Source organism: Podarcis vaucheri (genome assembly GCF_965113315.1).
Source record: "Podarcis vaucheri genome assembly, chromosome: 8".
NCBI classification, from domain to species: domain Eukaryota; kingdom Metazoa; phylum Chordata; class Lepidosauria; order Squamata; family Lacertidae; genus Podarcis; species Podarcis vaucheri.
In genome coordinates this window covers 15,175,833-15,202,315 of record NC_138766.1, presented here as the reverse complement: position 1 = coordinate 15,202,315, position 26,483 = coordinate 15,175,833, and the positions used below count along the sequence as shown (strand labels likewise).

Sequence of the window (26,483 nt, the reverse complement as noted above, 5' to 3'; positions counted from 1 at the left end):
GTTAGAAACTTGCCTGGGCGGGGTAGGAAGAAAGAAAGTCAATTAGCTGGAAGTCCGCTTCCTGGATGCTTGCAGCTGCCTGCCGAATGACGAGATGTAAAGAGCCCTGGGACTCCTTTAAAAGGGAATTGAGCCACACCTCCACATTACCTTCTGCCATGACAGGCTTTTCCAGCTCAATTGTCTCACCTTCCCGAGAGGAGATTGAAAGGATCCGATCATAAACCTGAAAATTATACATCTTGTGTGACAAAGTTGCACGGAACCAGGGATAGCAATTGTACCCTTCCTGGTGTTGAAAGAAGAAGAAGAAGAAGAAGAAGAAGAAGAAGAAGAAGAAGAAGAAGAAGAAGAAGAAGAAGAACAACAACAACAACAACTACCTTGGATCTCAAATGCCTTGGCTCCAGAACAAATTGGCTCTTGAATGATCGAAACCCAGAAGTGAGTGTTCCGGTTTTCGAACGATTTTCAGAAGCCGAACATCCAGCGTGGCTTCTGATTGGCTGCAGGAACTTCCTGCAGCCAATCAGAAGCCGCGCTTTGGTTTCCGAACGTTTTGGAAGTCGAACGGACTTCCAGAACGGATTCCGTTTGACTTCCAAGGTACGACTGTAATATTAACAACAATAATTTATAATATATATTTCGTGGAGATTGGGGTGGCATGTAACAGTATCCATTCTAGCTTAGTGGGAAGGGAAGAGGAGTAGAAGGGATGGGTCCTGATATTCAAAAGGAAATAAAAATCAGTCAGCGCTGTTTTGTGCTCTGCATGACCTGAAAAGCCAACCCCCTTTTTCTACCCTAATCTCAACAGAGGAGCGAGAACACAGGTGAGACCTGAGCAACCAGGTAAGTGCTTTCATTAGGTTCCAAGATGGCTTCCTGTGTTTCGGGTCCTCTGAGGTTAGGGCAGGGTGTATAAAGGACTGGCTAGGTGCCCAGGACTTCAGATAACCACCGCTTCCTTTCTAAGAATTACGTTACCAGTTATGCAAACCTTTTCATGAAATTTCACAGACTTGATGTTATCAAAGACGTTGAGCAAGTGGGCCTGTATTGTGTGAGAATCTGAAGCCTGGCCAAGGATTTCCAGCAGGGCAGGGTCTGACACAAAGAAGAAACGTGGAAATGAAAGCCGCTTTTTCTCCAGGTACCTGAATTTGAACAAAAACAGAATGAGCGTGGTGGTGAGTGGTGCAACACAGCTCTTGCCTGCCAAACTTCATCATATCCTCTTAGAGACCCAGATCTTCTCCTTACCCATTATAGACTTCCCTGTTAATGGCAGACAGTGAGTCTCACCTTGCTCCTAGGGACTTAAAATGCTTTCATCTTGCTGCCTGGTATTACAGACCATTTGCAACATGAACTAATGAAGGCTGCTGATCCCCAAGACATGCTTAATTTAAATGATGAAGTGATAGAAAGAGAAAGCCAGAGCCACTCCGCAGGAAGACGAAGAGGCAGGCAAGGAGGGATGTGGAGGCTGAGACAGCACAGCGAAGGGAAGCCCTTCCCTGTCAGACAGAAACACAGGTGGGATCCTGTTGCATAGTGGCAAATTCAAGTTGTACACTTAAAGGGGATTTGGCACTCTTATGCAACAACCCTGCTTCACAAAAACAAAACAGCAAGCATTTTGCTGTAAGAAAAGTGATGAAGAAATGCAGTAGAAAGCGTGGGAATAGCTGCTTGATACAACATTGAAAGTCCCCCGCAAACATGCAAGAAGGAAAGCTCAGATAATTAATTAATAATTAATCGGTCTGTGTTATAGAATCTCTTTGAAAACTTTGTTTGAACAGTTCAATAAACAGATCATCCGGAAGCAACTGCTTTCTTGCTTCGCAGAGATTGCTGTGAATTAAGTTTTTTCTCTACATAATTGCCTCAGTTTCTAGTTCTGACCATGATAATATCAACAGTTGCAGGCCTGATCTTTTTCAGCCGCTGAAGGGAACGGCAAGCAGTGGCAAATCCTAGTGGAATGCAAGCAATAAGCAGGTTTCAATTTCCTCCGTCGTAACTGATTGCCCAGAGATGAAGGATTTCTCTATAAGCAGCCTCACCCTGTAAGAGACTTTTGACAAATTTCCAGCTGATCCAACAAATGAGGCAGGAGTTGTCCCATGGTTTCATCCCCAACACAGCACTGGACCACATTGGGTATTTCGTGGGCTCGCGTCATAATCTTCACCCACGATTTGTCAATGTTGGAGAAACGCTTTGCTTCCTGTTTTAAGGTACAAACAAGGGAGGCATGGTTTTCAACAGTTTAGCTTCTCATGCTATTCTCTTGTGGCCACACAAAGTACATGTTCGGGGGAGGGGGTGTAATGTTGCAAGGGATAATCATTTTAATAATAAGAAGAAGAGTATGGATTTGATATCCTGCTTTATCACTACCTGAAGGAGTCTCAAAGTGGTCTCCTTTCCCTTCCTCCCCGACAACAAACACTCTGTGAGGTGAGTGGGGCTGAGAGACTTCAAAGAAGTGTGACTGGCCCAAGGTCACCCAGCAGCTGCAGGTGGAGGAGCGGAGACGCAAACCCGGTTCCCCAGATTACGAGACTATCGCTCCTAACCACTACACCACACTGGCTCTCAATTTTAAATACTCAAATTGCCATGAACACATCTGCCAATTCCATAAGACAAAATAAAGACACTTACCTTTGGAAGCTGTTTGGCAATGTCTCCACCTACAAAGACAGCCTCTAAATATATCCACAAATTCTGCACTGTCATCCAATTCTCAATGATATCAGTAGTGTTAGAGAGGTACTGTACCCACTTTTGTATTTGAGCTTTGAATGGAGTGTTGTACCTGAAATAAATGCACGTGTTTAGACAGATTATTAAAAATGATCACATAAATAACTTATCAGAAGAAAAAAGGAGTCTTCCATATTACCTGTTGCTCATCAGGGAACCCAAAATCATCAAGCTGTCCTCCATGCTTGCAATGGTTTCGGAAGTGCTGTCTCCCCTCAAAAGCAGCTCCCCACGAGTTTTAAAGTTAGCAAAAGTAAATGTTTTGTTGTCCCACTCTGCAATCACTTGTTTCAGCTTCTGTTCAATGTCTCTCTCCTTTACTGCACTGATGCAGATATCCTATCAAATCAGTCAACAATTTTTTGCATAGAATTTAATAGCTTGTCATAGCATCACCCAATACAGCAGGACTTACCAATGAGCTCATCTCAGTACTGCCAGCATTATTCATACCTCAATTTCCTCTTTGTATTTCAACAAAGGTGCTTCCATGATGTTTCTCAGTTTGAACGACTCATTTTCAACATCGAAACTGTGATCCGTGAGATCAGTGATGCGCTTCCAATGACGCGCCATCATGGCTTTATTGGACATCAGATCAAGCAAAGGGCAACATTCATTGAAGTCGTCAATTGTTTTCTTAAGGTCCAGAAATGCTTGCCACTCCTTCAAAGCTCGAGGCAGCTTGCGGCACCTAGAAGCACACACAACAGCAACCACCCAATATTTTATCCTGATTTCAAATATTTCCACAGTGCAATTCAAACGTTATGGTCTACAGCTCCCATCATCCGTAGCTAGGAGGACCAGGGGACAGGGATGATGGGAGTTGTAGTCCAAAAACAGTTGGAGACCCAAGTTTGAGAAACACTGACTCAGACGTAAACCACACTGGGTTCAAATTCTTCCTAGCCTGCAATCCCATACACATTTACCTGGAAATAAATCCCTCTGATTTCAGTGGGACTTTTTCAATTATTGTTGTTGTTGTTGTTGTTGTTGTTGTTGTTGTTGTTGTTGTTTTATTTATATCCCGCTCTCCCCAGCCAAAGCTGGGCTCAGAGTGGCTAACAACAATAAAATGATACAAGATTCTAAAATCATTTCATTATAAAATTAATTCAAATCAGATTAATGGCAACCAATTGGGCTATAGTTCTGTGAGGATTGCCAAAGGAGGGAGTCAGACTGTGCCCTGGCCAAAGGCCTGGTGGAACAGCTCTGTCTTGCAGGCCCTGCAGAAAGATGTCAAATCCCGCAGGGCCCTAGTCTCTTGTGACAGAGTGTTCCACTAGATCGGAGCCACAGCCGAAAAAGTCCTGGCTCTGGTTGAGGCCAGCCTAACCTCTCTGTGGCCTGGGACCTCCAAGATGTTTTTGTTTGAAGACCGTAAGTTCCTCTGTGGGACATACCAGGAGAGGCGGTCCCATAGGTACGAGGGTCCTAGGCCGTATAGGGCTTTAAAGGCTAAAACCAGCACCTTAAACCTGATCCTGTACTCCACTGGTGCAGCTGGTATAGCACTGGGTGAATGTGATCTCACAGCGAAGACCCCGTAAGGAGTCTCGCCGTGGCATTCTGCACCCGCTGGAGTTTCTGGGTCAGTCTCAAGGGCAGCCCCATGTAGAGTGAGTTACAATAATCCAATCTGGAGGTAACCGTTGCGTGGATCACAGTGGCTAGGTCAGGGCGAGAGAGGTAAGGAGCCAACTGCTTAGCATGGCGGAGATGAAAAAATGCTGCCTTTGTTATAGCTGCAATCTGCGCCTCCATGGAAAGGGAGGTGTCAAAGACTACACCCAAACTTAAAATAGCACTGGCAAAGAGGTTTCTGGCAACAGGTTGTTGTTGTTGTTTTTGCATTCCCCCCCCAAAAAAAACAACAACAGTAAATCCATATTAAATGGGAGGTGGGTTGCAGGTTGGCATTTTGATGACAACAATGTGGTGGGGACATCTCAAGAAACGTGTCTGCGTAAGGAGCACTGAGACCACAAGACCCACCTTGAAGCACCCTTTATCGATAGCAGGGAAAGGGAAGGGGAACTCCAGCTCCCATTAGCCCCAGTCACACTGCCAGTGGTCAGAGATTATGGGAGTCATAATCTCTGGAAGGCTCCAGGTTCCATGCCCTCCTCAGCCAATAAGAAAATCCAGTTTATGGTTCTCTTAAGAATCAATTTTCCTATTTGTACCAAAGGCACATCTGCTTCTCACATTAACAAACAGTCACAACACCTTTATAATTATCAGAAGTGTTGAACACTTAATCGGAGAGCAACACCTCGAAAGATGAAAATGAAATTGGTGACAGATTCTGCCTGGCAAGTCAGGGACTAAAGAAGATTAAGGAAAAAAAACAATCAACTGAGGCTCAATGTTTGTTCCATTGCTCTTTCGGAGATTTGCTGTAAGCAGCTAAATATTAGCACCAAATTTGAAGGAGTAAATAACATGGCCCATGTTTAATGCTAAATGCAGATTGAACGTCCTGGTGTTTTCTCACCTGTTCTGAAACTCAAGGAGTTCATTATTGATCTTCTCAATGTTCACTTCTGACCAGAGGATATCATAATAGCCATTTACTGTTTCAATGATATTGTTGTACAGACTATAAAGCTTCTGCAACAAGTTCAGCTGCTTCTTTATTTCCAGAAGCTGAGGGTACTGCGTCACGGGCAAACCAAAAAGCTCTTCGCCCCCAGTGTAGGTGATGTATTTCCGATAAAGGTTGTCAAATCGGTTCTGGAGTTTAAAATCACATTTGAGCATACGGTGCTTGAAATTGCGAGAAATAAAACGAACACGGCTCAAAGAGGCCACTTATCTAAAATAGGAATAGTTAGCAGCTAAGGGAAGCAAGAGGCGTAAAATGGAATGGAGAAAGGACTCTGCAGCAGAACCAAATTCTGCATGTGGAAGATCTCAGATTCAACCCTGGGCAACCTCAGTTACAACTAGGAAAGATGCTAAAAGTCTCTGCCAATCATTGTAAACTTCTGACCTAGTAGAAGGTGGGTTCTTCTGAATTTGTCACAGGTTTAGTCTTCCTTCCTTGCACTAGAAAGTCCTCTAGGTTCCTAAGTACATGCTAGTTTTAAGACACACTGAAAATCAAGCCAATTTAATTCAGGGCTGGTCACCACTGACGGAGGAAGGGGTGCGGTGGGTGCGGCCACCCTGGGTGTCATCCCTAAGGGGGGGCAACATTGCCACGCCGCCACGCCCTCCCCGAGATGCTCGCCACAGATGATACTTCCTGCAGGTGCCAGAGCAGCTAGCTCATGGGTAGGCAAACTAAGGCCCGGGGGCCGGATCCAACCAAATTGCCTTCTAAATCTGGCCTGCGGGCAGTCCAGGAATCAGCGTGTTTTTACATGAGTAGAATGTGTCCTGGCTATCTAAAACGATGGAATACTTTCATATTGCCAAACTAACAGGGAGGATAAGAGCAGATATGGTACAAAAAGTGAATAAGGAATGGGCTACCTTTAAGGAATGCATCAAAAGCTATGTGGAAAAAGTAGAACTTTTGACAGATACTGAGTGAATCCAGAAAACGATTAGAGTGAAAGGAGAGTGAAGTTGAGATAGAAGAAGAGATTAAAGAAATAAGAAATGTGTTTAAGCCAACTGGAAAAATAAAGTAGCGTAACAAGAACGGCTGGAAGTCAAGTCACTTTGTGGGTGTTCGTGTGGAGTAGGTGTGTAGGTATGTTGATATGTATAGAATAGGCAGGGGCGAATGAAGGCGTTGTGACACCCAGGGCCAGGGTAGGGCATCGCTGCATAGGGCGCATGTGCGGCGTCACTACATACTATGCATGCACCGTACGTAGCGACGCCCCACATGCGCTGTACATAGCAGTTTGCCGTGGAACTTCTCCAGTGCCGTACAGACAGTGCCAGGATCCTCTGCTTGTGGCTGCAGCCGCGAACGAAGGATCCTCCACATGCGGCTGCGGCGGTGCGATGGCTGCTCGCGCCGCCATGGGGTGGCTTCTTGTCACCCCCCCCCACTCCCAGACATGGCACCTGGGGCACATTGCCCCACCCCCACCCCCGTTCGACATCACTGAGTATAGGTAGGTATAGAGTGCTGTAGGTATGCTGGTGGAGCTGTGGGTATGCAATATTATTATAGGTAGGTATTATATAGAGTGCTGTAGGTACGCGGGTGGCGCTGTGGTTTAAACCACAGAGCCTAGGACTTGCCGATCAGAAGGTCGGCAGTTCGAATCCCCGCCACGGGGTGAGCTCCCGTTGCTCAGTCCCTGCTCCTGCCAACCTAGCAGTTCAAAAGCATGTCAAAGTGCAAGTAGATAAATATGCACTGCTCCGGCGGGAAGGTAAACAGCGTTTCCGTGCGCTGCTCTGGTTCACCAGAAGTGACTTAGTCATGCTGGCCACATGACCCGGAAGCTGTACGCCGCCTCCCTCAGCCAATAAAGCAAGATAAGCGCCGCAACCCCAGAGTCGGTCACGACTGGACCTAATGGTCAGGGATCCCTTTATCTTTACCTAGGTATGCTTTATGTTATGAAAATAAGGTATTGTGTTGTGTATATGTACTGTGTAAATGTAAATGTATGTGTTCTATATGTTAATAAAATATTTTAATAATAATAATAAAGATATGGGCTAAAAGGTCAAAGAATACCTGGAACATGATGAGTCTGTCACTAGCTTCCTGAGGTTCAATACCAGTCACCATGGGACCATTCTGGAAGAGAGAATTGACATATCCTATAAATAAAAGCCCCATACATTTGTACTTCATCACTACTGGGAAAACCATAGCTTTAACTAAACGGACCTTTGTTGGCAAGGTGATGTCTCTGCTTTTTTAATGGGCTGCTTCGTTGCAATCCATTAAAAAGAAGGCATCCACAGACCAAAAGAACCTGGCCAACCTTTTGCCTGAAGTCTAGCTATTTTCAGCCCACAATCCAACCCCCTTAATGGAATTTGGGTTATCATCACCCATACTTGTTCTGTATAAAAAACAATAGCCTGAGATTATTCTTCAACACAGATCATAGGATTGTGGAGCTGGAAGGGACCCCAGGAGGATGTATTCAACTAAAATATACTTTCAGTGTTTAACGCTTGACACCTTTTCAGGCAGCTTCCCAAAAAATCTATACCTTACAAATAACAAAATGATATCCCACCCCCCTCAGTTTACTATGATCCTTCACCTTCTCATAATCCAAGTAGTACTGATCACAGTCTTCCACAAATATCTCCACCGTGCTTATGAGCTCCCCTCTGAATTTGGGTTGCAGGGCTACTAATTCATTCTGCACTTCGTTTCCTCGAACCAGTACTTTCTCCCAGGTATAACGCAATGTGTCCACCTTTTCCATCTCTTCCTTTGCCACCAAGAGCTCATACTTGTTTAACATTGCATAGGACTCCTGCCGGGACAAAAGGTTGTTATCTATGACCATCAAAAATAAATAAATCTGCATGTAAGTATGTACATAATTAAACATTCTTTGGGGAACTAAAGATCAAAAATGTAGCAGGTGGTCCTGCTAAAGATGCAAAGGAGCTAGGCTGGTGGAACAGGTAACTTAAAATTGACGGTGACGTGGAATTTTAATTAGCTGTCAACATGGCACCAGGGATGCAATGGAAATCTAAGAATTTCAGTTCTGAGAGTGAATCGTATTTACAGCTACAGATATGTGCCCCAGAAGTCCCAGGTTGCCCCCAGAATTGAGGGGGCCCAGAGCTCAATGTGTGCACCTGATGTCACATGAGCCATACGTAATTAAACCGCCTCTCCCTCTATCAAGAACAATTTTCTGTTTATGATGAATGATGGGCATATGTAAAAATAAGAAGATATCCATGCCAAATGAATAGAGATATATAAATTGGCTTAGAACAGCTTAATATTGGTGTTGGTGCTGACCTTTAAAGCCCTAAATGGCCTTGGTGCAGTATATCTGAAGGAGCGTCTCCACCCCCATCGTTCTACCTGGACACTGAGGTCCAGCACCAAGGGCCTTCTGGTGGTTCCCTCATTGTGAGAAGCCAAGTTACAGGGAACCAGGCAGAGGGCCTTCTCAGTAGTGGCGCCCTCCCTGTGGACTGCCCTCCCACCAGATGTCAAAGAGAAAAACAACTACCAGACGGGCAGCCCTGTTTAGGGCAGCCCTGTTTAGGGAAGCTTTTAATGTTTGATGCATTACTGTATTTTAATATTTTGTTGGAAGCCGCCCAGAGTGGCTGGGGAAGCCCAGACAGATGGGCCAGGTATAAATAATAAATTATTATTATATATTATCTCCATTTGCACAAGAAAGCAAAATAACCAGATAGTCTTCCATTAATGATAATTTCTCATTTCGCTCAAATTGGGAAACAAAGATCAATGGTTTCAGAACAAGGCAGAATAGTGTTCTAAAGCCACTAACCATAGTTACCCAATCTGGGCGATATGAGAAACTATAGTTAACGGTAGAGTTCTTGGTTTGTTTGCTTTGTCATGCAAAGGAAGGAACAAATGGAGTATGTAGACAGCCAAAGGCTTCTTCATATATGATTGTCTGAACACTTAATGCTAGGAGGATCTGAAAGGATCTGCAAGAAATCAGAAAAACCTGCCCTTGCAAAAATTGCATATCCTCTCTTTTTTCTAGAGAAATGCACAAAGAATTCAATGTCACTTTTCAACATCCACCAAAGCAAGGAACATTTTGCACAACCTGACATGTCACTAAACAGTTAAATAGTGACAAAGGAGAAATCATTAACATCTCATGTGAAACACTGTTGACCAAAATGATTTCAAGCTATCTTTTCCATGGATCCTGTACTACTGTGTTAGTTGAAGCAATAATGAGCCCCATCATAAACATACAATAGCAGATTAAGCTGTGGAGAAATATATAAAATACCTAATTTGTTTGTAAAATGGAGGGGAGGTATAAAGGAGTCCATAACTTTGCATCAACATCAGGTATGGGGAGGAAAATTGGTTTGATCAGCATTTAAATTTAATTTGTTTTTTTATGTGACATTTTATTGTTTTGATGTTCTTAGCTGCCTTGAAATTCCACTAGGAGAGAAAGGCAGGATATTAAATTGCATTGGGGAGGGGAATTCTATAAAATAAACAAAAGAGCACAGCAGACTGTGCTAGGACCCTGAGTTGCGGGCCAGGATGGGGCAGCAGTGGACAGACACAATTCAGCGCCAAAGATCACATCAGGAAACGGGTACAGGCTCCCTTTCCAACTACCTCAATTGGTCCCACTTGGAAGTCTATGGGGATCTGCTGCTCTCGGATCTCTTTTAAGGCAGCCATTGCTATCCTTATGTCATCCAAGTCTTTAATTGGACGGTTCAGTTTCTTGCTGATTTCCTCTACAAAGGTAAATATGTTTTCCATCTCTGTCCTGTACTTCTTGTTACAGTGACGTCCAAACGCAACCATCCAAGCCTCGGTTTCTGTTGTTAGGGCCAATTTCAGATCCGCTGAGGGAACAAAAAATCATTCAGTGACAGCTAGCTAAGGAAATAGTGACACACCCCTTCCTGAATCCACCCCTCCTCTCCTTTCCCAATTCCATGAATTTGACAAGAAGGGACCAAAAACAAAACAGCTTTTATAGTGCATTGTAATATACAGTCATGGGACGCAGGTGGCGCTGTGGGTTAAACCACCGAACTTGCCGATCAGAAGGTTGGCGGTTCGAATCCCTGCAACGGGGTGAGCTCCCGTTGCTCGGTCCCTGCTCTTGCCAACCTAGCAGTTCAAAAGCACGTCAAAGTGCAAGTACATAAATAGGTACCGCTCCGATGGGAAGGTAAACGGCGTTTCCGTGCACTGTTCTGGTTCTCCAGAAGTGGCTTAGTCATGCTGACCACATGACCCGGAAGCTGTACGCTGGCTCCCTCGGCCAATAAAGCGAGATGAGCGCAGCAACCCCAGAGTCTAATAGTCAGGGGTCCCTTTACCTTTACCTAATATACTGTCATACCTTGGTTTTGGAACAGTTTAACTCCGGAACTTGTTGGCTCCCAAACGCCGCAAACCCATAAGTGACTGTTCCAGTTTGCAAACTATTTTTGGAAGCTGAATGTCTGACGGGGCTAACACAGCAGCCAATCAGAAGCCATGCTTTGGTTTCCGAACGTTTTGGAAGTCGAACGGACTTCCGGAATGGATTCTGTTCGACTTCCAAGGTACGACTGTACGTTCATTAGAACCAATAGGTAGAGCAAAAGGAGTGACACAAATGATATATATGAGTTCAATGGGATTTACTCTCAGGGAGATGTGTGATCGATTGCACCCTTTTTGTTTTAAGCAAGATTCGCAAATGCAACGGAGACTAGCATGAATTTGATGGCATTTGAATATTAAATCACCATACCAGTAAACAGCGCAACTGTTCCCACGCATATGTATTCAGGCTCAGAGTTAATTTCGAGTTCTAAGTCTCTGTAATATAGAATTTGGGATTCAAATTCAGAGAGCAGAGGGCTTCCTTTGATGAAGTTTTCAATGGTTTCCTCTTTCTCTCTCTGCCAGATGTGATGGTAACATCTGAAGCGCTCCAAGGCTGCAAGGACTTCCTGAAACATTAACAAGTCACAGAGTAAGGTGGCTGAATACGCCAGCTCCACTACAATGTTTTACCTGGTTCCTAGGAAAAATGTGCAGGAAGAGTTAAGATTAGAATGAAAACAAACCCAAAGAAGTTGTGAACCTTCAAAAAGTGCTCTTAGGGAAGGTTTGTAATGTTGCATTTATTCAAGTAGCTTAGCATGAAGTTGTGTGCATGCTATGGAGGAGATACGACAATATGAAATTGAGAGATGGCATTATATGCAACTAAGAAGTATATTTAATTCTGATCAAAAGAAAGACTTTGCAAAAGAGGACTCAAAATTAAATATTACAATAATTCAGAATAATAAGAAATTGTTATCTAAAACATATAATCTCCTACTGGACTAGGAATTGATGGATGAAGAAGTGAAAGAAACGATGATAAAATGGGCCCAAGATGTCAGCCATACTATTTATCTAGAGCAATGGGAGAAACTCTGGCAAGAAGCTATTCGATTTACCACCTCATACACAATCAAATAAAATTTTGTTAAGATGTTCCACAGCTGGTATCTAACACCAGACCAGTTGGCAAAGATATATAAACTGAAATCCAAAATTTGTTGGAGATGTGGTAAAGAAATAGGAACAACAATACATATGTGGTGGAGATGTGAGGAAATTAAGAAATTCTGGACAGCAATACATGAAGAATTAAAGATGATGCTGAACATATCAATAATTTAAAAAACCAGAGACATATCTCCTTGGATTGATGGGGAAGAAATAGCACGGCAGCTAGAGTAGTGATTGCTGCTAAACGGAAATCACAAACTCTACCTTCAAGGGAGGAATGGATTTGTAAATTAAATGAATACTTAGCTTTGGCAAAACTAACAGTTATTATAAGAAATCAATTGAATCAAAAATTTAAAAAGGAGTGGAAATGTTTTGATGAATATATGGGAAAATATTGCTCAAAAAAGATATGCTAATATGCCTAGATTAAAATGTAAAGTATCTGAGGGAATGTAACTTAGTAAGGAAGGACAATAAGTATACATAGATGAATTGAGAAGTCTGCAGAATGCAAGATAAATGTAATCTCAGAATGTAGAGGAAATCGAGTGGGGGTGGAGGGAAGCGGGGGAGGGACAAAAGAATATTACGTTTGATTGAGGATATAAATCCAAAATGCAGCAGTCTGATTGGTCCTAGAACAATGCAGCAGTATGATTGGTTGGCAGGAACCACCCAATCCTGCTCCAGATTTAAACTTACAATAACTTATAACAAAGCTGAAACTTAACATTAAGCATACTATATACAGAACACCACACCAGAAGGAAAGAGATAGAAAGAGTGAAAACAGGACACCTTCTGGCCTTACTATTATAGTCAGCATGACCTTGACAGAAGAGCATGACCTCTGAAGGTATAACCCAAACATCATGAACCTTCTGCTTGTTTCTTTCACAAAGAGAAGCTTCCAGAACCCTCTTGAACTAATTAGAATAGGAAAGATCTCTACACATCAGATCAATACTTTCTGCACTAAGAAATTCAAACTGACACTCCTAACAATATTTGCAGTCCCATTTTTCCACTGACTTCTGCCAATTCCTTCCTCCTCCTCCTCCTCTTCCTCTTGCTTTCCATGTACTTTCCTCCCCATCCCTTTCTGTGACTCTTTTCTCTTCCCAATTTGTTTACTTCCTTTTCACCAGCCACCTCACTTAAAGATCCCCTCTACACATTTACTTACCCTTTTGGTGGAATTGATAGATGTGCTAAGAACGGACATCAGCTTAATTATTTCCTTATTCTCTGAAATGCTTTTGTAGTTATTCTTGTTTTGGACAGGAGAAGGCAAGATCAGAGAGGCTGTATCCGAAGCAGTGTCTTGAGCGGGGAAAAGTTGCAATCATCACATTAATACATTAGGCCTCAGAGACAAAATCAGAAATCTCAAAACACATCTTCATTATATATTGTGCTGACCATTCTAAAAACTTAAGCACAGCCTAAAATTACATGCTGATAGCTTTGCAGTATATTGATGCTAAGCTAAGTAATAGGATCTTGGTTCAATTGCTTCCTTGAGAGCATTTCAATCTTCTCCTGGTGATTCTGTTATCTTATTTATTTGTTAAATATGGATTCCAGACAAGGTCTCTTGACATGTATTCATTTTTACGTTGACAAGCTACACCTCACTTCAGGCTTTGAGGGCCTCCATATATTATAGAATGTGGCAAAAAAAAATACACATGGGGACTAGTGCATCTGTTTTTGCTGATGTTTTAACATGCAAAAATCATCCTGAGTTGAACATGTCAGCCTGCTTGCAGGATCCTGCTCATGAATTCCTCCAAATATTATGTAAACTTCACTTGCTTAGAAGATCTAAGTTACCATGAATGTTCCTTAAGTTTTAATAACAATTTTAAAAGTAACAGATTTCTGCAAGTATATGTAATACAGTGGTGCCCCGCAAGACGAATGCCTCGCAAGACGGAAAACTCGCTAGACGAAAGGGTTTTCTGTTATGGTGATGCTTCACAAAACGAATCTCCTATGGGCTTGCTTCGCAAGACGAAAATGTCTTGCGAGTTCCTGCGGGGGGGGGGTTTCCTTCCCCCCTTTTTCTAAGCCGCTAAGCCGCTTATCAGCTGATCCGATAAGCTGATAAGCCGCTAATAGCGCTAATCCACTAATCCGTCAATGGGCTTGCTTCGCAAGACGAAAAAACCGCTAGACGAAGAGAATCACAGAACAGATTCTTTTCATCTTGCGAGGCACCACTGTAAAGGCAAGATTCATACATAAGTGCTGCAAAGTATTACCAAGGATATTTCCAACTTCAGTTTGCCTCATTTCAGTCTCAGAATCGCTGTCTCCTTCATTTCGCAAAGCAGCCATTTTACTTTCTAGCATCTTTTGCTGGGCAGAAACAAAGGGGAGAGGGAGATTATGTGGTACCCAAACCTGAATGTATCTTATCAGGAATGTTATCAGAAACACAGAGGTGCCATACCTTGGATAGCCTCTCCTTGCTCCACTGGCCAACTCCTTTCATGACGCTTACAATGCAGTCCACAGCCTTGTTGAGCGTTTGCTGTACTTCCTCAAGTGTGGGCATCATAGCAAAATTTGGAATGGAAAGGATAACGCTAGCCTTAAAGATGGGCTGAGCACTCTGTCTCTGCTTGGAAGCACTCTCCTTATCTAAAAAGAAAGGCGAGCGTCAGGCTTCGGGGAATCAGCTTTCTTCCCCATGGCAGTAGATAAGCAGAACAAAGGAAAAGAAGTCTTCTTACCAGTTAGAAACTATAATAATCATAGCGAGAGAACAAAGAGCACATCTCCTAGGAATGGCGGTGCTCCCAATTAAGGACTCCACCCCCTTCTGTCCCTATTAATCTACGGCACTTCTGTATCTCGTAATTTGAGTTTATACCCTCTGTGCTTTCTGTTCTGCCACTTTCTGAGCTCTTCTCGACTTTGGGGAGGGCGGTGGAGGAATGCTGTCTAGAGACTGTGAATCTGTTAACCGTCTCCCTTCCAGATTTTCGTCTCCTAGCTGTTCCCCATCCAGTATTTCCCAGCTTCTGCCTTCTGAACTATGTCCCTCTGCAAACCACTGTTCCAAATCTATACTGTCCTTCTGCTCCTGGGAAGATTCAAGATCCAGATCAGGAACAGGGGGAGGGGGAGGGGGAGGCTCCCAACATTCCTCCTCAGTGCAGCCCTCTGCAGCACAGTCCCTGACAGCAAGACAGACAAATCATTATTAATCCAGGACAGTCTGCTGAAGAAAAATAAGAATCTCCCAGGTGTCAAGGCTTCAGGGGCAGCCAAAAATGCTGATAAATACAAAGAGTCCTTACCACATAATTTATTCAGTATTCACAGAGAGAGAGAGAGAAAGAATGTAGCCTCTATTCAACGATGGTGTTGCTCCATGTAAAGTCCCACTCCCCTATGTCTCCCATAATTGACATCACTCCCGCGTCGGTTAATCTGAGCTTTCTGCCTCTGAGCTCTCTGTTCTAATACCCTCAATGCCCATCTGGTCTTGGGAGAGCGGGAGCAGGAATGCTTTCCAAGGACACTGAGTGTGTCAGCTGGTTCTCCCCTGGTGCTTCTCCTTCTTCCTGCTCTCCCCTTCCAGTATTCCCCAGCTTCTGCCCTCTGCAGCCTCTGAACTATGCCCTTCTGCAAACCACTGTTCTAAATCTATACTATCTTCCTGTTCTCCAGAAGGTTCAGGAGAAGGGGGCGGCCCCCACCGTTCCTCTTCAGTCCAGTCCCTGACACAGATTACTTGGTGACGCTCCAAAAGTGTTTCCACTGGAGGTGCCCATGGTTCTGGTTTGGCTTGGGGTGCTGAACTGAAAAAAGAACTATTCCTAGTAAATCCTTATATGACTCAGCAAAGACAGACCCTGCACGCATGGTGCCCATTATTCCACATGCACCAGCTCATGCTAGCTATGCAGCCCTGAAGAGGAGATGACCACCATAACAATCTGAAAGTGGAGATTAGATGTGTGGCAGAAACACACCTAACACCCACCCAATCCTCAGTCCTATAGACGTTCCCATGATGTGCCTTCACTAGAACAAATCTGTATTGCTGGCATATACTAGGATTTGCAGCACTTGCGTTGTGGGCCACACACTGTGTCTCAGTGTGCCGGCAAACAAGGTTGTGTGTGGTGTCCATGCTGAGAGATCATAAGTCTGCTCGACGCCATATCGTCTCTGATTAAACAGCAGCATTCTGTCAACGCAGACATCTAGGATTATTTAACCATGCTCCTCATCAAAACCCACAGCGGTTCATAAAGAAAGCACTAGCATGTCTTTTCAATGCACTGCAGAACTTCAAAGCACCTTTGTCCCCAATCTGTCTGCATTCTTTCCTCCTTTTGCATGAAAGAGCAATATTCAGGAAGCTACAGTCCACCTCCATTAGCATCGGAGGAAGTTATCCCACTGATGTCAAGGGGAAGCAGATTGTGTGCCCTGGGAATCTTATCTGCTCTGTTTGATTGCTTTGTGCATAGACTATGGTGTAGCACACAAGTCGGTGGGGAGATGCAGAGGATGGAATAATCAGCCTCAATGCTAAAAATTAGGATTTGTCCAGGAGACACCGTATTTTTTGCTCTATAAAACGCACCAGACCATAAGACGCACCTAGTTTTTGGAGGAGGAAAACAAGAAAAAATATATTCTGAATCTCAGAAGCCAGAACAGCAAGAGGGATCGCTGCGCAGCGAAAGCAGCAATCCCTCTTGCTGTTCTGGCTTCTGGGATAGCTGCGCAGCCTGCATTCGCTCCATAGCACACATTTCCCCTTACTTTTTAGGAGGGAAAAAGTGAGTCTTATAGAGCAAAAAATACGGTAAGTCCATTGCCGGTTCAAAAAACAGCATGCCCTAAGGCAGGCTTCCTCAAACTCAGCCCTCCAGATGTTTTCGGCTTACAACTCCCATAATCCCTAGCTAGCAGGACCAGTGCTCAGGGATGATGGGAATTGTAGTTCAAAACATCTGGAGGGCCAAGTTTGAGGAAGCCTGCCCTAAAGTAACCTGCTGCCCTTGGGGGACAGTGAAATACTGTATGTTAGGGGAAAGATTCAGCTGCCGGCCTAATGAGCTTTTCAATGTGGAATTGGGGAATTAAGGCAACAGCTAGCCCTTTGGCTCAGGGGCAAAATGTCTTGAGCTGGCCTTGGCTGATCTGGCAAAGCTTTAAACAAGCCAAATATTGTACCACCCAACTGTGCAGTCTCACCTAAGGCCACCAACAGCCAGTTCCATCAACAACAGCTTGTAAGAAGATGGGATGTTTGAAATTTTAACTGTGGTTTCGCTATGCCCAGCTGTTTCTGCTGAGTATGGCACGAGACTTACCTAAGAAGCTGAACATAGAAGAGGCTTGGATGCGCCTTCGCATGGCCTCTAGGGTGTTGCGCGTAACTTTCAGAAGAGCATCCACGTTCCGGTGGTTGAAATGGGACAGCAGCTCTTGGGCTTCTTCCTCTAGCATTTCCATTTCCCTCTTCTTTTTCTTGGTCAAGGGGGAAGACAAGCCTGCTGACATCTGGCTAGCTGTGTGCGAGGATGCTAAGGGGTCTGATGGCCCGTCCTCCTCCGCTCCTAGGAACAGTAATCAGTGGAGTTAAGTCAGTAGCCTTCTGAGCAGCAAGTCCTTAATCTTGACTGTGTTGCACAGCAAAGGTGCCTGAGTCCCCAGTCGCACAGAAAGTTCTGTGTCAATATGAATAGAAACTTTATGCAGACCTTCCCTGTGCAACAAGGGGAGGGGAGGAGCGCTCACAATGAAATTGGGACTAGGGCTTGCACATGCACCCATCCCCCTTAGAGATATTTTGTGTTCATCTGAACATGCCTTCTGTCTGTCTGTCTGTCTGTCTGTTTCTTTCTCTCACTTTTTCTTTCTGTCTGTCTGTCTGTCTGTCTGTTTCTTTCTCTCACTTTTTCTTGAACCACAGCTGTCAGCTTACAGATTTGAAAATAAGGGATCAGCAGCCTCGAAAATAAGGGATCAGCAGCCAAAATAAGGGATTTTCCAAACACAGGTATGTTCGACTTTTGAGCCCCTCCAAGCCAAAGGCAGAAAGCCCAGACAGCAGCCAAACGAAGCCTCAAGTGGTGGTTCCCACAGCGCAGCAACCTGGCAAAGGGGATGCAGCAAGGAAAACCACTGTCACCTCTCCGCTGGGAAGCACTGAGCAAAGGTGAGTCCCCAGGCAATGCGGCTGATTTGATCGGCACAAGGCATGCAAGCTCCACCCCCAGTCGTTCTTAGACTCCTTATTGGGTGAGCAACGCAGCCAAGCAACACAGTTGGAGCCTCCCTGGCCATCAGGGAGGGAGGGAGAATAGCTGCTTCCTTTGAAACCCAGGAAATTTAAGGGACATCATCAACAAAGGACAGCAGCGGGACACGGCGCTGGGATAAGGGAGTTTCCCATCAAATAAGGGACGGTTGACAGCTATGGTCAGAACTGAGATGCCCCAGACTATACATTGAACTGTTCATAATGGCTTGTAACGATACTGTGATGCTTCAGGAGCACAGACAATCCACACACAAAATTGACCAGGTACAGAATTGCCTGAGAACCTCAACTTTCCTTTCTCTTTTTAAGAACAATTTTTTTAGAACTTTTGCTTGCAGATATAGGTCTGAAAGTACATGAGCAATGCCTAGTGCAGTTTCAGACAGGAATCACTATTTTTTTTCCTCTTTTTAAAAGTTGGTATTATTATTTTCATTAAACATTACAAAGAGCAACTACAACTGCACAGAATTATTTCAGTTACTAGCTTGTACAAAACACAGCACAGTACAACAAGGAAATTATCCATCAATGTCATATTATGAGCACTCTGCTCTCGTGCATTTTCTGAAATCTCAGTGTCGAGTTTCTCTGCATGGGGCGCCCACCTGTCAAAATATCTTTTGCTCTGCTCTTAAAAGGCAAGTGGAAAGAAGCTTGCGCAAACACTTTTGTGGGTCCACCACCCCATTAAGATTGGCGCAAGATCAGGGACTTAAAAAGGAAGGCGGGAGACTGGCAAAGGTGTATGTAAGTCTCCTCCCATTTGTCTTTTAAGTCCTTTTCCCTCTGAACTTCAGGGAGAGGAGACTTGCAAAAGCCTTTCTGAGTCTCTACCCTCACCCATTTAAGACTCACATGCTTCTCCTGCAAATGACAGTGACAGCAATAAGGTAGGGAGTAACCTTTCTTCCGACCACCGACCACCCACTTTCAAAAGAAATATTTGAAACCTCTTGTGTAATGTTTTTGTGAAGCATTTCACAGCAGCTTCCACAGCCCCATTTCAGCTGAAACGAGACTGCAGGAGCTGCCTTAAAGCGCTTCACAAAAGTGCTGTTTGAAGCAGCTTGCGCGCTTCTCCAATTCAGCTGAACTCCTGCTGCCTTGGCTATGCAGTCCTCTTCTCTGCTGGGAGTAGGGCATGCAGCGATGGCCCCATCCTCTCGCCCATCAGCTGACATCACTGGTGGCATCAGCTGATGGGTGTGTGGGCGTGGTTGCAGGCCAAGTTAGAACACGTGGATGGCCAAGACTGGCCCCCAAGCCAGAGATTTCCCATACCTGAAATAGACTATGAGTTAACATATGGTGGAATGCCAGTCCTTACCTTCATGCATTTCCTCACTGCTGCTTCCACTCAGAAACTTATTGCCAGAATCCCCTCTGATTTGCCCCTCTGTGTCCAGTAACATGTTGATAAGCTCATTTGCTGCTTCCTCCACCAATGAGCTTTTCAGGTGCAAAGTGCATGCTCCCTTCGTACAGAGTTCCTGCAAAAATGCCAATATCATTTAGATTTAATTTTTTTCTTTTTTTCTTTTAAAAATCTTCTTTTTTATTTTGACAAAGTAATAATAATAAACAAATAAGAATAAATATATGCACCCCACCACCGAGACCATTCCGTTGTAACTATCCAACCTCCCAAAATTTCAACACCTCTTGCGATGGTTTCACCCCTTTCCGTTTTAACAGTACAAATTCTACAAACGCCTCCCATATTTCCTCAAAATCATTTCTCCTGCATATCCCCTGTATTAGCTTAATGGCACATGTTAATTTATCATTAATAACCATATCCCACACCTCTTTATACCATTCTTCCATTTTATATTCACCTAGCACCTAGACAGCATCTTAAAAAGTAGAGACATCGCCTTGCCAACGAAGGTCCGTATAGTAAAAGCTATGGTTTTCCCAGTAGTGATGTATGGAAGTGAGAGCTGGACCATAAAGAAGGCTGATCGCCAAAGAATTGACGCTTTTGAATTATGGTGCAGGAGGAGACTCTTGAGAGTCCCATGGACTGCAAGAAGAACAAACCTATCCATTCTTAAAGAAATCAGCCCTGAGTGCTCACTGGAAGGACAGATCGTGAAGCTGAGGCTCCAATACTTTGGCCACCTCACGAGAAGAGAAGACTCCCTGGAAAAGACCCTGATGTTGGGAAAGATGGAGGGCACAAGGAGAAGGGGACGACAGAGGACGAGATGGTTAGATAGTGTTCTCGAAGCTACTAGCATGAGTTTGACCAAACTGCGGAAGGCAATGGAAGACAGGAGTGCCTGGCGTGCTCTGGTCCAGGGGGTCACGAAGAGTCGGACACAACTAAACGACTAAACAACAACAACAACAGCCCCTTCCACTTCCTAGCTATCATAATTCATGCAGCTGTCAATAAATTAGGTTTTATTCTGGCTTAGCAATGCTAGCAACAAGACAGCTGAGTATGTAGTTCTCTTGAGTTACATAAACACAGGGAAGAGCCAACAGTCTTTCTTGTATTTTTGTCTCATCATTGCTCCAAGGAGCTCAGGGAAGCACATATGGGTCTATACAGACACAGACAGACAGACACACAGACATGTCTGCTGTCACCATCCATTTTATCTTCCCAACAGCCCTGTGAAGCAGATTGGCTTGAAAGATAGGCCCATGGTCACCCAGTGAGATCTGCATAGCTGAGCAGGAATGATTTTGAACCTGAGTCTCCCAATTCCCAGGCTGGTATTCCTGCACCACACTCACTGTGACTATGTCATTTCAACAGAAACAAACAGGCCAGTCTTCAGAAGGCATCTGCTCAGCTCTGAATAAGCAACATTCCAGGGTGAGCAGAAATGCCCTTTGCTGGCTGGCGCCCTCTCAATTTTTATTCCTACCCGCAAGGCTCACTGTCCTTCCAGTCTCCTTGCCTTCTCCTGTCTCATTCTCTTGCTCCTTATACCCACCACCTGATTTCTTTATCTCCTTGGATAGCTCCATAGGTTAGAGCATGGTCCTGATAATGCCAAGGTTGCAGGTTTGATCCCCATATGGGATAGCTACATTGCAGGGGGTTGGGCCCTCTGTCTTTGAGCTCTTTGCTCTCCTACTTTTAAGGCTCACTGGGTTCTGGGAGAGGGAGGGTCTGGAATGCTTTCTAGTGACAACGTGTCAGCCAGCTGCTGCTCTGGCTCTGCTCCTCCTCTTCCATTATTCACCAATTTTTCCCCTCATCTGTGTCTGAGCTGTGACCTCCCGCAAAACCCTGTTGTAAATCTATACTGTCTTCCTCTTCCTCCTCCCTGGAAGGGTCAGGATGGGGAGACAGTCTCCACCATTCCTCCTCTACCCAGTTCCTGACAATTAGTTTTCTTTAACAGTGGAAGCAGGTTTTCAGATTACACGCAGGCTTTGATTATGAGAGCAAAAAATAAACATCCAATAGTCTAGATAGAAACAACTGGGTAGTCAGGCTGATGGTTACTTGGTTGCAGAAGTTTACTGGCCATTGCTGGTGGCCTGGAGATAGTCTGGGAGCCATTCTGATGTCATGTGTGATGTCACAAAGAGGATCTGCTTTAAGTCTTGGTAAAGCCAAAAACAGTTAACAGTCAGACTGCATCTCAGCCCTGTCAAGATGGAACTCCATAACAGGTGATGAATAGTTTTGTTTGGAGGATATATTAACTTTTACTATTGGGGAAAAGTTTTAGATTGGTTTGCCAGCTTGTGCCCCATCAAGTTGAGGCCAATAGATATACATTCATAGCCCTGTACCCATCAAATAATCAACGATATGTGTGACTTTGGGACTGATTCATACAACCACATTTCCTTTTCCACTGTATAGCAGCTTTTTCTCTGTATTTGAAAAAATAACAAAGGAGAAGATAAGGAACCAGGAATAAGATTTGGATGAGTATGGTGAGGATCTAAGCTTTACAAGTGAGGGGGCTAGGAAGATAGATTTGTGGTCCAGCATAGGAATGATGGGTGCTTCATATTATTGAATTCCTGTTCCACAAAGAAGACGTCTTTGAACTCTTTGCTCTCCTACTTTTAAGGCTCACCGGAGTCTGGGACAAGTAGGGTCTGGAATGCTTTCTAGTGCCAACATGTCAACCAGCTGCTGCTCTGGCTCTGCCTAATCTTCCTCTCCCATTATTCCCCAATTTCCCCCCTCATCTGCCTCTGAGCTCTGTGGGTCAGAATTGATGCTTTTGAATTATGGTGCTGGAGGAGACTCTTGAGAGTCTTATGGACTGCAAGAAGATCAAACCTATCCGTTCTGAAGGAAATCAGCCCTGAGTGCTCACTGGAAGGACAGATCCTGAAGCTGAGGCTCCAATACTTTGGCCACCTCATGAGAAGAGAAGACTCCCTGAAAAAGACTCTGATGTTGGGAAAGATTGAAGGCACTAGAAGAAGGGGACGACAGAGGACGAGATGGTTGGACAGTGTTCTTGAAGCTACTAACATGAGTCTGACCAAATTGCAGGAGGCAGTGGAAGAGAGGAGTGCCTGGTGTGTTCTGGTTCATGGGGTCATGAAGAGTCGGACATGACTAAATGACTAAACTGTCAGGAGCTCACCCTAAACTCACATAGGACCCTGGCAGAGACACATGCCTGCTGGCATGTTCTCTCCCTCCTGGTTGTTCTTTCGGGAGCTTCAAAAGTTTTCTTCAAAAGTTTTCATCACAGCGACCGATGTTAACAGACATCGGCACACTTAGGGATTCGCAGAGTCTTCACAGCTTGCGTAACAGACCTCAGCAACTCAGCATTTTGGCTCATCTACTTTATTTACATATAAACACACAGAGAGCACTGCAACATGGCTCCCTCTCTCTAGCATCAAACAGCAAAGAGAAAAAGAACAAAGGACAATAGTCCCACCTCACGGAATACAGTAACACAAACATCCTGTCTCTGTCACTTCCCACTCTATGGAGTCAAAACATACACCGTCATGTGATAGACAAAAATCCCATGACTGCAATCATGGAGCAGGAATTCTAACAACAAACAACAATGACTCTGTAGTTTTATCTGAGGCCATAGTTCTGCATCTGATCTGTTACACCATACTGCAGGTAGACAGTCACGTGCTTTGTAGACTTTACCATGCAAACAGTCCCTTTTTGAATGCATTTATGCATTTATGAATGCAAACTCCATTCATAAAACTAGAAGTAAGGAGGTGAGGTCTAATCTAGTCTTCTCCCTGACATGCTTATTTTCTGTGTGTGTATGTGTAAGGACATGCAATAATGCAAGCAGCTGAAAGTGGTGCGAATCAGGCACAGGTTTAATTCCTCACTGAAGGCTAGGTGTACATGATGACTATACCTTTGTCATGTGAAGGAATTGCTCGCAGGTCAGCGGATCATCTTCAGGGAGATTGCAAAGGGGCACAGTGCTCATTTCTTGAAGAACAGCATTGATACGAAATTCTATTAGGTCATTTACTCGATCAAGCAGCAGCTCAAGGTCAGCTTTAAGGGCAAAGAAGAGAATGAATATAGTTAGGCCAAGTACTTTCAGAAGCCACTTTCCCCTCCCTTTTAAGCATGAATGGACTAATGTGTTAGGAAATTCTTAAAACCATCATTACGGGGTGTAATGTAGCAGCCAAATGATAGGGGAGAGGGTTTTTCATCATCAAAATCTTGAAGAGGACAGTTGAAAAATATAAAAACTTTTTATAAAAGAATGGAAATGGTTTATTGAATATTTACAAACAAACTGTAAACAGATAAGAACATTGGCAGATGACTAAATCACCCACAGTTTTATAAGAGTCTATATTTAAAGTGGATGAATAAATGAGTAAGTAAAGTTAGTTTGGAATATGCAGAAGATATTTTTAAAAATTTAAGGAACCGCAAAAAGAGGGGGAAGGAAGTTGAGTTTTGAAATGTTGAAATGATTGTAAAATTATTGAAATGTATAAAATGAAATAAATGAATGTATAAATAAAAAAATAGAATAAAAATATAAAAACCAATCACTTTTTAAGAGTTTCAGAAGTGAAACAAAACTGCACACAGGCTGAGACATAGACTTGGGACTCAGCTACACAGCTGCAAATACAGCGATTTAAGTGTGTTGTAAGTGTATTATACAATTGTGACACTAGATGGCGGTGGTGAGCTAAAGGTAAATTCCACATATATTTTAAAAACGTTTTTAAAAAGCATTTTCATAGTGTTTTTTACATATATGTAGATTCAGCCATAGAATGGCTGACATTACAAGACGTGGAATGGCTGATGCTGCCACACAGCAAACCAATACGGGGAGGGTATGATTTGAAGCATGGAAATCGCAGGCAATGGATCAGGTCTTTAATCTATTCCTTACCTCTTTTCCCTACACATACGCACAGCTTCTTCTCTGAAAATAAGAAGCTTTCTTATTGTTTTACAATGGTTTGGTCAACAACTGGTGTTCCCAGCCCCATGTCTTCTCCTAAATATCTAGTTTGGCATTAAAAATAAAAAACCTATCACACTCTAAATCGGTATAATTTCCACTTATAAGTAAGGATAAAAGGATGAGCAGTACAAAGAAATAGTGATAAGCTTCCTGAACTCCTTCCTGGAGTGCAAAGTCTTTATCCTGGCACTAGAGAAGACAAGAAAGATCAAACAAAAGAACAATTGTACAATAAGTCTAGCTTGCCAAACACTAATTTATTCTTGAGACTTCTGGGTTAGCGCTGAAGCCAAATGGCGGATTCCCTCCGAGCTCCGGAGGGAATCTGCTCCGTAGAAGACGGGTCCTGACGCGGCGGCGACGCAGGGACCCTTAGAAACCACAGGCGCGGATGCCGTGGACTTGGTGACTCGGCAGGCACCATTTGCGCCCCCCCAACCCACGAAGAAGCCTTTTTGAAGGCTCCGGAATGGGTGATGGAGGGTGGCGTGGTGCTGTGAGTAAACCGCTTCTTCTACAGAGTGAAGCCGCAAGCCATGGCCGGGGAGCGCTGACTTTTTTCCTTGAACATTCGGACTGCAAAAATAACAACCCGTGAGTAGTACGGAAATTGGACTTAAAAATCTCTTTTCTTGTGAATTCGGCACGATCGGGGGAAGCGTTAAAAGGAAGTCCGGCGCCCCCCCCCCCCCGTTTTGCAGATAATTTAAAGCAAGGATTGGATAACTAAGGTCGAGAGATCACTTCTCCCTGAGTGAGACAAAGTTATTAATTCCACGATTTGGCATTTGAAGTTTTGTGCTGGAGGAGGAAATTGACTTTTAGGAGCTGACGTGCACCCCCCCCCCCCCGGATCCAGGAGTGATCTGCGAGAGAGCCTGCTGAGGAGATACAAAGAGTTTGGCAGCTGTCAAATGGGCTGTCAAATTTTGGAAAATTTATTTTTTTGCTATTTCTGCTGGCTGGTTTTGATCTACTTGACTCTAAGTTGTTGAAAATAAAGAAGATACAAAATAAAAATCTGACTGTTGGAGGAAGAATACAAAGTAACTAGAATCCCTCTAGATGGGATTCAGAGACACTACAATGGCTGTAGATGAAAAATTACAGGCTGAGCTGGATAGGATGTTCTTTCTCCTGGGAAAGCTGCAAGATCAGAATAGAGCTTTGGCTACAGACCTAACGACCTTGAATTCTAAAGTAAATAAATTTGTGGATTGTGCCAAGGACTTGATTCAAGAAAATTCTGCAGCTAAACAGAAGGAGACATGCGTTGAATTGAAGGAGGAGCTGAATTGCTGCAAGAGAAAAAGGACAACCAGATGTTTGAAAGAATGGACTACAAAGAAAACAAGAACTGGATGATAAGAAAGTGGTTTGAACTTGAGAATCGAGATTGGAGAGATCTTCCTATGGGGAGATCGGAAGATTTATGGACTATAAATTTGATTAAGACGAAAATTGGAGCTCTTGGGACATTTGGGACATTTGGACTTAAAAGGAACAAGATATATGATTTGGGCTCCGATTTTGAGTATGGAGGTCTGGTTGGAAGAAACATGGATCCCATTGGGACAGAGCTTCTCCGAGATTCGGTGTCCAACATAAAGGATTATCAACAAAACCGGCAGAGAGGGACTGAGAGAGATTTGAGAGCCTCAGACGTGAGGAATCCAGGCTGAGAACTGATAGACTGATGGACATTTTTTGGGGATCGGAACCGGGAAAGGGGGGGGGCGAGAGTTTTGGAATCCAAAGGGTGTACAATTATATTTTGGTTTTATGTTATTATGTTCTTTATTCTTTTATTTAGTTTTAAAATTGG

At 43.8% G+C, this 26,483-nt stretch overlaps 1 protein-coding gene across 2 annotated transcripts in view; it reads right to left on the bottom strand.

Moving 5' to 3' along the window:
- DNAH5 (dynein axonemal heavy chain 5) overlaps positions 1 to 26,483 on the bottom strand; it is a 180,519-nt gene that overhangs the window by 112,019 nt on the left and 42,017 nt on the right. For both annotated transcript variants that reach the window (XM_082234101.1, XM_082234102.1), the window contains exons 17-33: positions 23,570 to 23,715; positions 19,561 to 19,723; positions 17,278 to 17,523; positions 14,391 to 14,581; positions 14,200 to 14,296; positions 13,119 to 13,255; positions 11,175 to 11,376; positions 10,037 to 10,272; positions 7,983 to 8,201; positions 7,442 to 7,504; positions 5,288 to 5,526; positions 3,235 to 3,475; positions 2,921 to 3,120; positions 2,680 to 2,833; positions 2,076 to 2,239; positions 1,004 to 1,160; positions 14 to 226 (exon numbers count right to left, since the gene is read on the bottom strand). In XM_082234101.1, coding sequence (XP_082090227.1) covers positions 14 to 226; positions 1,004 to 1,160; positions 2,076 to 2,239; positions 2,680 to 2,833; positions 2,921 to 3,120; positions 3,235 to 3,475; positions 5,288 to 5,526; positions 7,442 to 7,504; positions 7,983 to 8,201; positions 10,037 to 10,272; positions 11,175 to 11,376; positions 13,119 to 13,255; positions 14,200 to 14,296; positions 14,391 to 14,581; positions 17,278 to 17,523; positions 19,561 to 19,723; positions 23,570 to 23,715 — 3,068 coding nt within the window. The remainder of the gene's footprint in view (positions 1 to 13; positions 227 to 1,003; positions 1,161 to 2,075; positions 2,240 to 2,679; positions 2,834 to 2,920; positions 3,121 to 3,234; positions 3,476 to 5,287; positions 5,527 to 7,441; positions 7,505 to 7,982; positions 8,202 to 10,036; positions 10,273 to 11,174; positions 11,377 to 13,118; positions 13,256 to 14,199; positions 14,297 to 14,390; positions 14,582 to 17,277; positions 17,524 to 19,560; positions 19,724 to 23,569; positions 23,716 to 26,483) is intronic.